At 37.5% G+C, this 17,617-nt stretch overlaps 1 protein-coding gene and 2 long non-coding RNA genes across 3 annotated transcripts; all 3 read right to left on the bottom strand.

The window, feature by feature from the left end:
- Positions 1-3,657: 3,657 nt before the first annotated feature.
- On the bottom strand, positions 3,658-6,540 carry LOC149114942 (uncharacterized). Its single transcript, XR_016205956.1, has 2 exons — positions 5,370-6,540; positions 3,658-4,714 (listed from the first exon to the last, which is right to left on the bottom strand). It is a non-coding gene; the product is annotated as an uncharacterized LOC149114942 (long non-coding RNA).
- Positions 6,541-9,164: 2,624 nt separating this feature from the next.
- LOC110055197 (uncharacterized) lies at positions 9,165-11,029 on the bottom strand. Its single transcript, XM_020761566.2, has 3 exons — positions 10,837-11,029; positions 9,982-10,279; positions 9,165-9,306 (listed from the first exon to the last, which is right to left on the bottom strand). Exons 1-2 carry the CDS (start codon positions 10,980-10,982, stop codon positions 10,015-10,017), a joined length of 411 nt encoding a protein of 136 aa, XP_020617225.1. The 5' UTR covers positions 10,983-11,029; the 3' UTR covers positions 9,165-9,306; positions 9,982-10,014.
- A 5,253-nt stretch (positions 11,030-16,282) lies between these two features.
- On the bottom strand, positions 16,283-17,402 carry LOC149114941 (uncharacterized). The gene is made up of 2 exons (XR_016205955.1): positions 16,954-17,402; positions 16,283-16,497 (listed from the first exon to the last, which is right to left on the bottom strand). It is a non-coding gene; the product is annotated as an uncharacterized LOC149114941 (long non-coding RNA).
- Positions 17,403-17,617: the final 215 nt, after the last annotated feature.

The following is a 17,617-nucleotide window of genomic DNA, read 5'->3' as shown; positions in this document are numbered from 1 at the left end:
ACTTTCTGCAAGGTTTGCCTCGTGCGTAAGGGAGTTTAGAGGTCATCAATCTGCGCTCTTTTACGAATCTTCATGTTCAAGATGGCCACTGAACTCCCGGCGAGGTTTAAAAAGACACATCTAAAATATATTGAAGATATTTTTTTAACTGTCTCATTAAACCTTGGTAGAAGTATGAAGAAGCTTGCACGTCCAACGGTCAAAGTATGCTAAAATGCTAATTCAATGCCAATATAGGTTCAACAGAATTTAAAACAAAAATTAAACAAACAAGTACAGTGAAAAATTAATTTGGAAAAAATAAACACTCAAGATATGGTTATTTACCATGGCAGCATCGAGTTTTCCAGACAGTAATACAACACCCCAGAGAGCTTCAGTCATAACCCTTTTTAAGGTCACGACGTCGTTTTGATAGCATTACCGAGATTTTAATAAATATCAATAATATTAGATTATAGCACCCTATTTAGACAGAACTGGGCTAGATATATATATTTATCTTTTTCTCGGCTCGTGAGCGGGCGGAATTCAACAAATCCTGCAATCTGATTGGTTCCTGGAGCGGGCGGAATTTTCTCATCCGGACCGCCACAGCGGACGGAATCTGTCAAGTTGATCTATTTTCGTGAATGAATTAGCGGTAATCGTCATCTTTCGCCCTTTTTACACTTCCATAGACGATTAATCAACGCAAGTTTAGTTCTATTCACCTTTTAATGGCAAGGAAAGTCACTGTAAGTAAATTCAATTGAGTTTTTTTAAGTTGTGAGAGTTTGTTTGGCTGTTTGTGGCTCGGCGCTGTAATGGCGCGTAATCCTCTGTCTCTCTCTGTACAATTTTAAGTAAAAAATAAGCCAATTTCAGTCGAGTTTTACCTCTCCGATCGTTGCCGTATTTGAGAGAATTTCTGTGGAATACACTTCACGAATTTCCTCGCTATCTGTCACTCAATTTACGGTTGAGAAGTCTGATTTCGAGTGATTCGCAACGACTGACAGAAATCGTTTTTGTAGTAGAACTTCAAACTTTGCTCGAAATTTCACACCGGAAAAACACTTTTAGAGAACTTTAATGGTGAACTAAATGCAACTAACATAAAGTAGTTCGGTATAAATCTGTTCTTTAATACATCTTTCTTTGTCTAGTATCTGAGTTACTCGCTCGTTCGCTCGTTAGATTTTTTACCGATGGTTTGTAGAGTCTGTGGACGGCACGTAAGCCAATTCAATGACAAAGCTGCGTAAACAAACCCACTTGTGAGCCAATTTACCTCGGGCTTGAAAATGCTGCCCTCGGCCTGCGGCCTCGGACAGCATTTTCAAGACCTCGGTCACAGCTTTTCCTTATACGGACCTCCCAACCGGCCAATAACATATATATATCTAGCCTTTAATCAGTTTTTTCAGAGATAACAGTGTTTTACTAAACTTACAGATTTTGCAACTTCGTCAGGTTGGAAAAAATATCGTCAGTAAGATGCTGAATTTTGGATGGCATGTTCCTGCCAAAAGGTACAGTGAAGATTTCAGGATCCCCTAAACTTAAGTGTGCCCTCAAATGACAAAATGCCAAACTCTCGCATATATGCAAGTCTGGGTGGACTCCATACCGCTTGCCTTCAGTTCTCCTTGAGACGCGCAGTGAAACAGTCCTGACAGGTTAAATGAGCCCATGTCTCATTTATCACTGCTGAATCTATACCGGATTAATTGACACTACCTTATTCAAAAAAATAGTAAGCTGAATTATTTGATTCTTGTGTTTTTGCTGGATCATTTACAACGTAATGAATGCACCGTAGAAGCCAAGGAGATATATAAACAATAGCCTCCATTTGGCGGGAAAATATGCTCGGATATTTGTCTGCAGACATTATCTGTTCCGAGAAGCGAACAGTTTTCCGAGAGCGTAGCACGAGAAAAACTGTGAGCTTCGAGCATATTTTCGCGCCAAATGGAGGCTATTGTGTTCATCATCATTCAAATAATTTATGCAATGCGCGCCGTTTTGAAAACTGGGGAACATTCGGTCACGTGACGCGCTTAGACCAATGGCTCGAGAGCGAAAATATGATGGATTAACAACCGCTCTCGAGATAATGGCCCTTGTGTAATCGATGAATTATCCTTTATATAATGTCTTATCACTGCGCGAATGAAACGTAACGATAAAAGTGTTTTTCTTCGCAGATAACAAAAATTAAGACAATGTTAAAGTTGTTTTGGCCTCTTCTTATTGTAAAATCGACACAAACAAGCAGTTTCGTTCAGAAGAACATCTTCGGGCGAGCAAGTCACGGGTTACGGGTGGAATTTACCATATTTCTCATTCGTTACAATCTGTTGAATGGCTTATTCTCTTTTAGAAATCCGTTTTCGTGAATAGTCAGTACCAAAAGATTTTCAGTGTACCAATGTTAAGGATAGCTGACATGTAACATTTGCCAAATAGATTAAGAGCACAAGTCATCTTTTGTATGAGCGAATAGTCAACGAGGGGTAGCTTCATCTGAGTTGACTAGGACATTACAGACTACTTTTCCCTTTTGCCCCGACCTGATGCAACTTCCTTTGGATGTCTTAGTAGACGATGTTTTTGTTAAAGTTTTGCTGTCATACAGTAAACCTGACATAGTGTTCACGGAATGTGGCAAAATATTGTTCTCGAAGGATTTGAGCGGTTTCCGCGAAGTCTTGATTGGAAAGACGATATAAATCAAGGTGTTTCTTTGACAACCATCATCAAACAGTCATCGGTCCTCGAAAACTTGTCTCCACGGTGCGAAAGTGCTGTACCTCTGGCGATTCAGAAATACCTTGTGTGCACTTTAAGGAAAAGAAACAAAACTATTTTTCATTTCTTCTCATGTTAAGTTCCAAAAATCACGTGCCCTTTGACTTACAGGCTCCGCAAGTTTGGGAAATTGGCGAAAAAACCAACAGGAAAGTTTGAAAAGTTTCCAACTAGCGGTAAATATCTGTCAAAAGAAGAAAACGAACGTCTTATCAGTTTTACATTGGAACTGCTGTTTTTTTTGTAACCTTATCCAATAAGGAAGTGTTTTTCCACAACCCCTTGGAATGCTCTCGATTAACTTTCTTTTGCGGTAAAAATAAACAAACATAAATCATACCTTTACTTGCTTCGATTACACAGTCAAATTAGCATGAACATACTAATGCAGAATAAACAGACTGAGTGTCAACTGAAAATCTACTTCTACGCATACATAGGTACGCAAAAAAATCTCGTACAGAATTTCAGTTATCGTCGACGCACATTTGATGATTTCCAGTGGTAATGCATTGCGGCAGGTAAGGTAATTTGAAGAACCTGAACTATAGGAACACGGAGATCCACAATCTAAAAGTAGGAATTCAGAATTCCATTTAGTAATTCTCTTTACTATTTTCCGCTATAACAATATAGCAGCCAAATATGGCCTTCGTGAATGAATAGTCTATGACTTTTCGAATCAGGCGCAACAGGCAACAATTTCGTAGTTTCTTAGTCGAAAAAGTCGCACCTGTTAAAGTAACTGTGAACGGCCTCTCATCAGTTCCATACTCGTTTGTCGCCTGACAAATGTAGCTTCCCTTCGTCTTCAAGCGAATGGTTGCAGTGTTGGTTGTATTAACCAGTATTTTGTTCGTATTCTTTTTCTTTCTTATGAGAGCTGTGTATATGGGAGGGGTTCCAGTGGCTGAACACGATAGTCTGTAATTAGGCAATGCTCGTACTACCGATGCTGGTAACATAACCTCTGGCGGACCTGAAGTATGGAAAGAAAACCAATTAATTACATTTACTTTCCAAAGAAATCGCAATTCAAGACTGCCGATGGTGGGCTTTTTCCAAAGTGTGATAGTAGCATAGTTTTATATGTCGTCATAATTGCAAATATGTGTAACTAAAATTAATACTTTTGACTAGTTTACGCACCTAAGCACCTAAGCTTAGCTAACCCTAAGTACAAGAAATATGAGTGGAGCGGTTGCCAACCCTCTGAAGGTTTCCGCAGGATTTTGAAAAAGAAAGCTTAATCTATAATGCTGGAACTACTGGTAGCTGTTCTTTCATCCGTCGCCGAGATTTGGACATGTCAACTGTTTCTTTTGTCATTTGATACTGTCATGGCAACCCGTTTTTTACATGCTTATCGCGCCAAGTAAAAAAGAAAAAAATTGGCGAATCCAAGATGGTCAAACTTGATAACGTCATGTGCCGTCATGAATAACAAGAAACACGTCATCTTGTGGAGCAAGCCGAGCTTTCTCTTGAACGCGAGGAAAAAATACTCATTAAAACGAAATGAGGGCTTCCATCTATACTCCGCCCAGCTGTTCCACGGGGGTGCGAGTTTGTATGTATTTCCGAGGGTTAAGGTTTACAAACGAAAAAAATAATACATAAAATAAGTAGGATTAAAGAGAAAGCCACCAGCCCCCTAAGAATATTTTATCTAATGCTAGGGTTAGACCAAGCGTGTTCAAGAAAAAAAATACAAACAAATAAAAGAAGAACAATGGCAAAAAAAAAGACAAAAACAAACAAAAAACAAACAAACAAACAAAAAAACACTGACCTTCATTAGAGAGGACGCAACCATATTTACTCCATAGAAGCATAGAAACAGCAAATAACACTCTTGAACTAAAACGTACTTGTCTTTCCATAATCAAAAACCACCTCCACTATGAAAATATCATCTCTGCATACATAAAACGACACAAATATTGACTAAGGTTAAACGCTAAAAAACAAGAAGGACAAGAAAAAAGTCTTGCTAAGATACATCTGTTCGTTTCGAGGAATAATAATTATGGACAGCCGGTGGAAAACAAACAAACAACCCCCCCCCCCCAAAAAAAAATAAACAGCTAAGCAATTAGTCATATTACAGACAACTTCTATTCTTTTCTTGTCTACTATGTTGAAAAGAATCAATATATTTTCTATTTTCTTTCCTGCAATTTTTTTTCCAACTAACATTTTGTGTTCCTGAAGAACCGATATTAAAACGCCGACAAAATAGTAAATTAAAAAAAAAATACATGAAAAACCTACCTCTCTTGAAACTCGGCATAAGGTTCTCTTGAGTAGTGTTTTTTTTTTAACAAGAAGGGGTATTTCTCATGCTTCGTGGTGAAGATTTGCTATCAAGTCTGTTTCTATTTCCATTGTAATTTTTGAACCCATTTTCCCTTGGAAGTTTATCGTGGTCTTTATTTTGAGAAGAGTGAAGTAGTATAATTTGGAACCTCGGAAGTGCGAACGAGTTGAGGAAAAATCGATACAGCAAGACTGTACAGGTGAAATACCTTGTAAATGGTAAAATGAGTGGCACGAGAGTACAAAAGGCTTACCTGAAATGAATTTCTAGCCGTCCGGTGTGTGACTTAGCATCCAAGCAATATCCCTTTCTGTGGTAAACAAGAAATGAAAGGGTTAACGTCTTACACCTGCTTTTGGTGCTCAGATTTAATTTTCAAATTTTGCCTCGGCTCGCTTGAGCCATCTGGTGTAATTGTCAACTTAATGGTAGAGTCAGTTTCTTCAACAATGATCACGGCTTGTGTTTACTTTTGCGCCCCGAAACTTGTAATTATCTGCTTGATTGGGACTGGAAGTAATTAACACAAGTCCTCTCTTTAAAGATGATTCATCTTAGTATGTCCCACATTTCTGGAGTCCTCTCTTTTGTTTTTGTTTTTTGCTTCGTTTGCCACACCGTACCTTGAGACATTCGCTTCGAAGATGTCATACAAAATCCTTTGATTAATCAAAATGGAGTTTTTTTAGGTTCTGTTGCTGATAGTTTTAGGATTTATTCGATGTACCCCAGAGTTGCATCTTTGCTTTTTTCTAACAGTCTTAGCCAATTGGAATATCCGGAATTGTTGTCCCATGGTTGGCATTTCGGAATTTAGCAACTTTGAGGTTTTCAGGAAACTTTCCTAGGAAATTTCGTACAGTTTTTCTTCCATTTGGAAAGTTGCATAATTTTTGGTTGAATAGAAAGCACCCATATGTATTCAATAGTAAACAGTGGACATGAATTGTTTAAAATGATCTTCAACTTATCTCGATGCTAGAAGCAAAATAAAATGGGATCAATAACCTACGCGACGTAAACATCTGGTAGCTGCAAAATATAATAGCTATGGAAAACCAGTAAAAGAAATTTTACGATAAACACTATAACACAATGATAATTGAGGTTCTCTTTGTGTTTCTCTTAGTTTTCCTTTTGGTACTAGATTTACCTTATTTACTCTGTAAAAAAGAAAAACAAAACAAAAACAAGGATTAATGAAATTGTTTTAGTCCTTACAAGATACACTCTCAAATATTAAAGCTGCTGTAGGTAGATTTTTGTTTCTTTTCCATTTTCATTTTTCCTACCATATTTTGCAGAGGGTTATGTTTTGGAACTGAAAACATATTGAATTGGTCATAATTGCTTTTCTTGGCATTTCAACGATTTATTCAGTTGAAGTTCAGTAAAAACAAGAACGACACATAAATGGAGGTATGAATAAAAATCAAAACTAAATAAAAAATAAACTTAACCGGAAAGTGAGTATTTTACCCCACGTTTCTCTGTCTTTCTTACTTGGAGTAGGCACCGAGCAGCTGCTTACTGGCTACTATATCTAGATTTTATTTGCAAACTAAGACCATTATTTTTTTCACAATAATGCCGACCCACCTACAGCGCGATTGTAAATTTGATGGCAAGATCCACTTCTCTAACAGCAAGAATAATGTTTAGTTCTGAGTCGTGAAACTAGTACACCAGTCCTTGATTTTAACGAAGCAATTAACGTGCTACCTTTGCTGCAGTGAAAAAGGCGTCATAACTTGTTTTTTTTTTTTTATTATTTTTCGTCGTAAACTTTTATCTCGAATCACACAACGTTCAGGTAGCTAACAGCTGATTTGACTGGATATTTTTCATGACGAAATAAGTCCTTAGATAAATCTTTAAATAAATTTATATCTTAATAAATCGTGTTAGGTTTTAAGAGGTAGCCCTCAGTCTACTCCACAAGACAAGGAGTTTTTCGTTCGTCACATCATTAAGCTTGTCCTCAGCTACCCGTCAATCCGCCATCTTAGATCCCACCCTTTCTCAGACCAATTCAGATCTACGACAGAAGATAAACTGACAAAGGATTAGCCTGAAATGATAACAGAATTGAAAAAGATACTCATTCTGGAAAAAGGCGAAATTTTGCTTCACTTACCTGTCAAATATCGATTGCTGTGACTATATTTTATCTGATTTATCTTATTTAGAAGTTCAAAGTTCCTCATCCTTGAAAATTCGTTCCTGAGATAAAATGAGCAGTTAGTTGCATCATCCATGTTTTTACTTTCGTAGATGATATAAGTCGATATGTTAGACGTTTCTAAATGGCGAAGACCGGCTCAGGTTATTTACCTCTTGTAAAATGGAAAAAGGTCAATATATAATGCGCTTGTAGCATTATTTTTCCAACTCGCAAAATATTGCATATATTTTGAGACACCGTGTCCTAAAATTAATTTTATGATTGATACAGCATATCGTAAATGGAAACTAAAATAAGCACGATCTTTTCTCCAAAAGCTTCAGCGCTACGCCGATTCTTCGTTCGAGTCTCAGAATTAACGTTAAAGAAATGCCAAAAAGCAAGTACCATACTGTGCTCTTGAAGTTAAAAGTTTAGAAAATTGTCTCTCATCATGTACTTTTATTCTAACGATCACGATCGATATTCGTTTTTGTCCATTAATATCAACCGACCTACAGTTGAACCTTTCCACAACGGCCACCTTGGGGACAGACGAAAATGGCTGCGGCCGTCGTGGGGAGGTAGGGGGTGTAACATGTGACTTGTTTTGTTTCGGGGTGCAACATTTCTTTTCTTTAGAAAATGCTTATTTTTTTAGCATATGAATGTTTTAACATAATCAACACGTCTCAAAAAAACAAAAAAAACAAAAAACAAAAAAGAACAACAACAAAAAACCCAGAAACTAAACAAACAACAACAACAAAAAACATAGACTAATGATGACTACGACGCATGATACGGATGAAGCTTGGTAACCTTTTACAATAAAAATGGGACTGTATTCACCGTTCGTCAGTCATTGACTAACTAACCGTTGTCGAGAGGTTATTTTTGCAGTTGGAACGCGCTTTAGATGCCTTGCCGTTGTGGAGATGTGGCCATTGTAAACAGGTTAAGATCACAGTGAATGCATGAACTGTCCCCTGGGACCATAAAAAGTGGTCGTTGTATAGAGGTGGCCGTTGGTGGAGGTTCATCTGTATTCATAATACGTGTATTGATTCTTGAAAAAATTACAACAGTGCAAACCCCCTCCCCCCCGCAAAAAAAAAAAACAAAACAAAAAACAAGAAAGAGACAAAAACATCGTGCGTTTACGTTCACCAGTTACCTACTTTCATGACGAAATCCAATCGCAAGATGTCATTTTCAACAATGGGACGACATTTGTTATAATTAATTAGGGGGTGGCGATAATATTGGGAGTCACACACGTCATCTTGAAAAAAAAAATCGTTTTCTGTCTACAGACAACTCATTGTTCAAGGAGTTTGATGTTCCCTTGGTAACCACATCTACTTTTGATTTTGTTGAGACTTGCGTAAGTTCCGTAAGGGGAGAGGCGGGTGGCACTGGTACAGAATTTAACTGTTTATACATAGTTAATAGAGGGGACTGGTTATGAAGCACGGCAAACATCAAAGGAGCAAACAAATACGCCAAGATTTATGTTGGAAGGTCCACGACAGTGCAAAATCTTTTGTTTTGCGCTCATAGTACACTATGCATGAATTACGTAACCAACACGTTTCTAATGGTTAGTTCCTCAGTATGGAATAAACAACTACTGTGTTATGTGCACCGGCCAAAAAAGCGAACAAAAACATACAACAAAGAACTTTGTCGGGTTTCATAACTATTCCCGGCCCCTCCATTAACTATGGTTTATAACTTTATTTTTTCAATAGCTAAATAAAGTTGACAAACATTAATTGCAAATTTACCTAGAAGTTATGAGGTTCTGATAGAAGAGGGGGTGCTACCTGTTTACCATCGGCGGGAATCTACATGTAGGTCAAAACTGAGAAGACAGGAAAGTTTTCAAAGTGGGCATCACTTTATTGTTCGATTTACTTTTACAGAAGCCATTTGAAATACAAATTTCACATAGATATTTATGTAAATTTAAACAGTCGTGTAATCTTTGCTTTGCTTCTGCTTTCGTGCTTCATAGCTGGACCTGTAGAAACATCAAAAGTTAGCATAATTAACTGTTGCAAGGAATGAAAGTAAGGTTCTTGATGTGTGGATGCAAATATATTTGATAGGTGTGTTGAAAAACCAGTGGTGATCTAGTGCCTCATCAGTTCTTGAGTTTGTGATATTCCAGTTAGAACGGTATGTATTAAACAGAATAATGTAACATAGTTTACAATATGATACAATCATAGCGGGATCATTTGTCTTTTGTACTACATGCATTTGACAACCCTGAAGTCCTTTTTTATTTTACTTCAAGTACAGTGTATCAAGTGTTTGGAAACTTAGATTTGTGGATACCGACAGGGTGATCCTATTAGATCGTTATTGACAGCAAAACGAAAGCCTCTTTCGGGAGTAGCAAATGGTTTTTGCGTGACACGTGACGAGGACAAAAATTAGTGTGTGATAGTGTGGATAGCTACCCCCAAAAGGCATACATGATTCTTAAATTTACAAAAACCTCTGCCTTAAAAATAGTTAATAGTGACACGTAAATTTTGTTATCAAAACTCAACAACATAGACACTACAGTGCTAAATGATCAAAAAGAGATAACAGCAACAAAGTCAGCTTGTGAAAATCCAGGAAAATTTATCACGGACCACGGAGGGTGAACTATCTCTACGTTATATTATAATTGATATCAACTAACCAGATTTAGTGTAATGTCAGTTATTTCCTCATGTTAACCACGGCGAAATCGGAAACGGGGACGAAAGCGAGGGCGGAAACGAGGACGGAAACGAGGACGGAAACGCGGACGGAAACGAGGACGGAATCGAGGACGAAATCGAGAACGGAATCGACGGGCGGGTTTAAAGATTGGGTCGGATGACTTTTCCACTGCAGTGACTTCATCTTCGTTATCGGGTTCACTGTTGTCTTCATCCACACCTTCATCATCATCGTCGTCATCATCAAACTCATCTTCCGGGTCCATTTCGTCATCACTGCAATCACAGTACATACATTTCATAATACGAACAAGCTCAAATAACTTAAACAATCAAAGTTTGAAGTAAAAAGCAATTAAACATGGAATTTTCTTGATGTAAACATTACTCTCGATAGGAAAATGCTTCCACAAAGAAAGAAACTGGGTGCAGGGGTGGGGCTTCTTGGCTAACTTTAAGCTTGAGCCATCAATACAATTTTTTCGCATTGCTTAAGATCGATGGCAGGCTAAGTTACATCATATTCTAAGAGGTCAGCATACCGAGGAATTGTCTTCAAAACTGTACTTTCAACACCTTGGTAATTTCTAGAAGAAGCGACCACTTTGAAATTTTCAGTAGTTTACTCTTTGTTTAGGAATTTGCAGTTTGCAAAACTTGATCATTTATGAAGTTGTTCGTTTTTTATTGCAAAAGACCGTTGACAGGCTAACTGTTCAATCTTGTCCTAAGAGGTCAGCAAACGAAAAAATCTTGCCTCTAAAAGAGCTGACCTCTTCGAAGATGTCTCCCGTTTTGTCCCTGTTTGTTCGCCTTACTGCAAGTAGCCCTACCTTTCATCTTGGTCCTCTTCTCCATAGTCTTCAGCTATGTCCTTTAACTCATTTTCTTGCGATTCCAGATCATCTTCACTGAACGGAACTGCAAGACCCACAGCGAGAACAAAGCCAGCAAAGGCTAAAAGCAGAAATGTCTTCATTGCTGACCTGACTGTCTGTAACTAGTGAAATGTGCTATTCGTTCGTTCTTTTAAACGTAACTTGGTGTATGATATTGCAAACAGAATTACCGGGTCTATTCCTATTCTCAATTAATATTTCAATATTTTTCCGTGACGTGCGTATTGCTTGGTCATTTTCCTCTTGAACTGAAGGGGACATTGAAGTACACTTGCTGGCGTCCGAAATTCCGTGTGTCTTTGCCGTATTGTGACTTCAGATAATACACTTCATGTATTTTGGGATACGATGTTACCAAAAATAAGGCCTCAATTGAAGAAGTACGCAAGGACAAATTGTCGTCAACAGGAAATAGGAAGGTCACTACCTATTAAAACCATTTCGATTGTCCCAAACATTTGAATAATTTATAACCTAGAGTAGTCCGTATTGTTGTTATGTGCATACCTACATGTACCTTTTTCTAGAGAGCCAAACGTTTCTAGAATTCAGAGTCAAGTTTGAAGCTCCTGTAAACTTTGAAAGGAGTGCTAGTAGCTTTGCGTCACTTTGTATCCCTTGACTCAATTTTATTGTCTCATCTTTTCGTCAAGAAAATATTCGTAAAAAAAACTTTAAATGGAGTGTAAGATATTGAAACTTTTTAGATATAAAGTAACGTGTTTGTGTTGACACACAGATCATGGGCAAATATAACAGCGGGTATGGCGCAAGTGATCATTAGCTCTTCAATATAGCAAACGTGTTCTGAAGCAACTCTCAAAAGGTTTTAAAAAAGAGATAACTGCATGCATTTGTTTTTAAAAACATCTATTGTCAATTCCGCAGTAGAAAATGTAGTATTCCCTTGAGAATTTAATAATATTAAAAAAAAGAAAGACAGTTGCAATGATATATAACATATAATTCCGAGAGATGTTTCATCAATGTTACAACATCAGAAAGCCACTAGGTTAAAGATCAGGTAAAAAGAATAATTTTATTCAAATGAGAACTTTGAGACGTGTTTGATAATCATAAAAATAAAGAACAAAATTTTTGGAATGATATGACGATATTGGTTTTAGTGGCACTTCAGAAAGGACATTTCGAAAATTTAAAAGAGTGAAAAAGCTACACTACAAAAAGTATTACGAAGGAATCCACCAGAAGTTCGAGCAACAAGTGGACAAAAACTTTGTGCCGAAACTATTTACATCGTTTCGGAAACTTCTGTGCGACTGTTTTAAATATCTTCTAAAAAAGAAGTATTCCTAGATTTTCTAACAACACCGAATGTCGAAAACAAAGTTTGGAGCTCATATGAAACACTTGAAAGTACTGGTGAAATGAAACTGATGACGAAATTTCACCTCTTTTTGCACAATTTCTCGGAACTTTGAAATTTATTTTCTCGAGTTCCCATGGGAAATTGTTTTCGGTGTTACTTCAGGCAACTATTTATATCTTAAGCATTAAGAAAATGTACAAAGGACTGTAATACCTAAAATTATTCCGGTACCAGGTTTTTGTCTACTAAAAACTGATTTCCTATCGGATTTCGTCTCAATGCTCCCAACCCATAACCCTTACTATACCATATAAGCAGACAACTTAACCAGAATAATTGTGGGAAAAAGGGGATGAAGGGATGAAGTACTCCAACAAGGGACAGTAGGTCACTTTTTCTAGGGGTGAAATATCCCCCAGGGTACTTTGAGAGTGGTAATAATCCTCTCTAGGGGTTGATAATCCCCCAGGGTAATGCATGAGAGGTGATAATCCTCTCTAGGGGTGACAATCCCCTAGGGTAATGAGTGAGAGGTGATAATCCTTTCTAGAGGGTGATAAACCCCCAGAGTAGTGAGTGATAGGTGGTAATCTTCTCTAGGGGAAGATAATCCCTCAGGAAAAGGAGAGGTGAAATTTCAGACATAGAGTTTAAGTTTTAATATACTACAGCACCTTAAATGTGGTTAAGTTTCTAAATGTTGTTTTTTTTAAATTTTGTTTTTGCAGCAAAGCTGAGTGTTTGGGTAAAATATTTAACCATGACCATATGATACTGTTTTAAACGGCTTTGTATTGCTGAATTGTCACGGCAGCATTGGCGAGGCAGTGTCTGTTGTCTTTTTGATTGAGTGAAGGCGTTAAACCGTGTCAGTTAAGATGACTGAAATATGCATCGCATTCAAAGGTGAAAGATTTCGCAAACTGCATTCTACTGATCGTGTTCATTTCGTTTTTCATTCTATATTAAAACGGAGTTGTGTTCTTCTTACTTATGATTATATAAGAAACGCAACAATATAACAACGCAACAACATGCAAACAACATAAGCCAAAACATTTTTTTACTAAAAACACACATTTAACAAAGTGAAATGCTTTCCAAAACTATTTTTTCACGAGTGTCAAAAAAATACATGTAAATTTCAATCCAATCAAATCCAAAATGCTCACGATATCTTATCTTAATCTCTTGAATCAAATTGCTGAAGCTAGTTAACATGTTAATATACGGTCTTGTGTTGGTATTATCTTTGCTTCGATGTTTCCTTTACTTCAGTGTTCGCTGGCTTTTCTCCCGGCACTTATCATTCCAAACCCTAATATTATCTCGATGCACGTAAGACCTCGCGCGTTACCAAGGTGTATAAAATAACATTCAAATTTTCTTAATAATAAATAAATAATAATAAAAGAAAACAGTTTCTGTCCATCAAAATGAATGTTGCTAATAGTTATTTGTCAATCGCTGCTGTGGGAGAACAGGTCAGTCTTCCAACCACGCAGGGAGAAATATAAAATTTCCTTTTTGCATAAATTCCGCTCGTAAATTCAAATATTGAATAATGAGAGAACACTACAAATAGATCAGCTATTAATTTTCATTTAGTTGTACCTAGTTTGAAAACAGACCTGTCACGTGCTATATTTGACTTCATAAAATTACAAAAAACTTTGAAGGTGTATTGCGTGCGTGTCTCAAAATCTATTTCGGTTTTTAATGGCACTTGTGTCTTGGATTAGATCATTCAAAAACAAACACAAAACAAGATAAGAATTGCAGAGAAATATTTGGCTAAGCTGGAGCTGTTGCGCAACGAGAAATGGTCAGGAGAGCCACTTAATAAAATGGAATTTTCTCACCCAAAAAGTTAAAAATAACAGTTATTTCTGAACAGCTCACGGAATAGAATGGTAAATTTGCTCAAAGTTACATTTTTTTCATTGGCATTGTAAATCTCAAAATGAATTGTCGTTGCAAGTTTTCAGCGTTGGCGGCGCACTAGCTTGCGTGGCAGACGTTTCCTTTCCATTTTCCAGGCTGCGGGGTAATTGAGAAAACGAGATTGAGCAAACGAGCCAGCAAGCGACCGCCTGGAGTGAGAAAAAAATTGAGAGAAATTGGCATGGAGAGAGCAAAACGAGAAGCGGGAGGGGTTGCCCAACCCTCCCCCTGCTCCTTATTTTTCGCACTTGCTTGTAGTTTCGTTCCCTTCGCCTGCTTCTGGAAATGAACGTCTGCTCCGCAGGCTAACAGCGTACATGTTTATGTATTTAAGAGTAACGATTAACAGTAAGAAATGAATATCAATATTGTGTAATGAAGACAACAATGTACGCAACTCTCTGTGTCTAAGAACCACACAGAACAAGTGCACTGGTGTAAGATCTACATGTGTAGGGTGGTCAGCGCTGGTTTTAAAAAATAACAAAGCGATTTTTTCCCGTTAAATTGTATGAACACCCAGTGTCAGGTTTATCCTGACGTCAAAACGATGTTTTTGGTTGAAATATTTGGGTTCTAACCTTACGTGCTATTACCTCACACGCAAATATTTTTACGCAAGCCTAAAAATTCAGTATCTATAATTCTGTTGCTAGATGAATATGAGTTGTTTTCTTTCGCGTCGTCCTATACGTGTTAATTATATTGTGTAGAAAGCTACGCGTTTCCCCCTTGATGGAAAATAATAGGAGAACTGCTAAAATTTGACTTTATTTTAACAATATAAGAATTATTATCTAATGGCATACGAACCTAGTCTAGATATTGTGTTTCGTATCGAAAGGAACACTCTATGTCTCCACAGGATAATAAGGAAAATTCTCCACAAGATAATAGGTAAAAAAAATTAAGCTGCATTCATTGTTTCGATAAATAAAATGAAGTTATACTATTTAGAGAGGAAGCTACATCTGCCTTAATGGGGTTTGCATGTGAATCCTCTATCCTGGTCGAATTGCAATTTGGAGGCACAAGACAACGAACTAAAGGGCATTGCAACTGAATTAGCGAATGACTTTGAGCCAGAGGAAAGCTGACGGTAAAAGCATGGAAGGCAAAAAGGGCAGCACTAATACGGAAGGATTTTAAGTTAGTCATTAACCCACATTTGAAACTAGGCTTATCAAATAACATGTGGAAGTACATTTTATGACAAATAAAGGCCAATGTTTATGTCGAGTAAACCGGTTTTCGCTTGAGTGCAGTCGAAAGTAATTCGCATTAATTTTGGCATACTTAATAGAGGGGAATGGTTATGAAGCCCTTCAAAGTTCTTTGTTGTATGTTTTTGTTCGCTTTTTTGGCCTTGACCGTGCACAAAACACAACAGTTGTTTACTCCGTACTGAGGAACTAACTAATAGAAACGTGTCGGTTACGTAATTCATGCATAGTGTATGAGCGCAAAACAAAAGATTGTGCACGGTCGTGGACCTTCCAACATAAATATTGGCATCTTTATTTGCTCCTTTGAGGTTTACCGGGCTTCATAACCAGTCTCCTCTACTAACTATGATTTTGGTAAACCATTTGCTTAAGCTAATCGCCAAGCGCCTGGCTTGAGAAAATCTTGAGCTACTCGCAAACGTTTTTTCCACTCTTCCCGTCAGCTAAAGGCATTTGCTTTGATTTTGCTAAGCAGCTACTGACTTGTCCGAGAGTTATTTGTGATTGGCAGAGTGATTACTTTGGCTTATAATTTTTTGACACTCAATTGACATCTGCTCCAAGTCATTTTCTGTATTGCATTTTGATTGGTCCTAACATCACTCAATTCTCAGGGGAATAATGCAGTATTATTTCATTCCACGAGGTGTACACTCTCGAAACATCCAGAGTTTCCTGTCCAATAGCTCGCATTTCGGAAAGATATAATATAATAATAATATTTAAGAGTGTCCATGAGAAAACCAGGCAGAAGGTGATACAGCTCAAATCACTGCTTCGTACAAATGTTGGGCTTGGTGAGTGAATGGTTGTGACGAAAAAGTAGGTCAAAATCATTCGTTCCCTTCAAGTTAGGGGGACCCCCTTCAAAAAGGGCCACTTTGCACTAATTTATGCATATTTAATTAGCCATCTTTGGTTTAGTATTTCTACAACAAGAAAAGCCATGTGAAAATGAAATACACTGGATCCTGTTCTACATCAGTCTAAAAGCACAGAAATTCATTTGAACTGGGAAATTTGATTTCTCATCTTGGCTTTATCAAGGTGCATATTTCGTAGTGTTATGAATAGTCTTTCATTGATGGCAAATATCTGCAATGTGCAAAACCAAATACACATTATTCTAACATGGACATGGACATGGACATGAAAGCAATCAATAAAGTTCTCAAAAAAAAACCTAAAATGTTTGGGGACTTCAATATTTTTTCTGTGCTGGCGTACTGTTTACAAAGAACTGCACGATTTTTGGCTATTTCATGAACATCCACTAAAACACAAAAGCCGTTTTTCTGTCTTAACCTAACTCGAAATCAACAAGAAATACCTAGCTAAGCAATTTCCTATCGATTCCGAGTAAAGATTTGGCGAAAAAAAGCACTGGACACACTACTTTCAAATATCTTCAGAGCTTTATCTTGAAGCTTTCTTACGATATCGAAAAAAACACTGCAGCAGAGGATTCAACTCACAAGCTTCCTCAACGTATGTTTTCGGGTGTAAAATAAAATGGAAATAATAAATAACTACAACAGATATGTCACTTACACGCGATTTTGCGCTCTCTTTGACTCTTGGATTGCTAAATTCTCATCTATTCGGTTGCTTCGACCCGAGTTGTAAGGATAATATCCACTGCCCTCCCGCTTTCGTCGTCAGAGATGCTGGCAACTTGTCGCTACTCAAAAGGCCGCTCAAAATCCACAGAAAGCCATCACTACTGCTATAACGTACAGATCTCTTTCAAAACCCACCTCAAAACACCCCGCCGAACACTCCGCCATTTATGACGAGGTTGAGCCGCTATTGAAAAGTAAGCGGTTCAGTAGGTACATGTATGGTGATACAAATTGCACCACATAATATCGTTAAAGATGGTGGAATGTTTTGTGGTGGCCTTTAAAAGAAATCATTATGTTACAGTAGTAGTGACGGCTCTCCCTGGATTTTTAACGGCCTTTTGAGCAGAGTTTTTCGACAACTTGTTGATACCTGTGTGGACGGTAATGGATATTCTTTTTAAAACGTGCGTTCAAGTTAAACGAGAAGATGACTCAAAACTGAAAATTTTGAAAGGGCATCCAAATCCAAGAATCAGAGAGGCAAAATCGCGTCTATTTAGTAATTATTTCTTGTTTGCCATTCTATTTTACATCCGAAAGCCTAAGTTGAGGGAACTTGTGAGTTGGATCTTCTGCTGCAGTACTCAAAA

Source organism: Orbicella faveolata, unplaced genomic scaffold (genome assembly GCF_042242905.1).
Source record: "Orbicella faveolata isolate gen_17 unplaced genomic scaffold, um_ofav_v1 contig_13, whole genome shotgun sequence".
Lineage (NCBI taxonomy): Eukaryota > Metazoa > Cnidaria > Anthozoa > Scleractinia > Merulinidae > Orbicella > Orbicella faveolata.
Note: the sequence above shows the minus strand (reverse complement) of the source record. Positions and strands in the feature narration are given on the sequence as shown.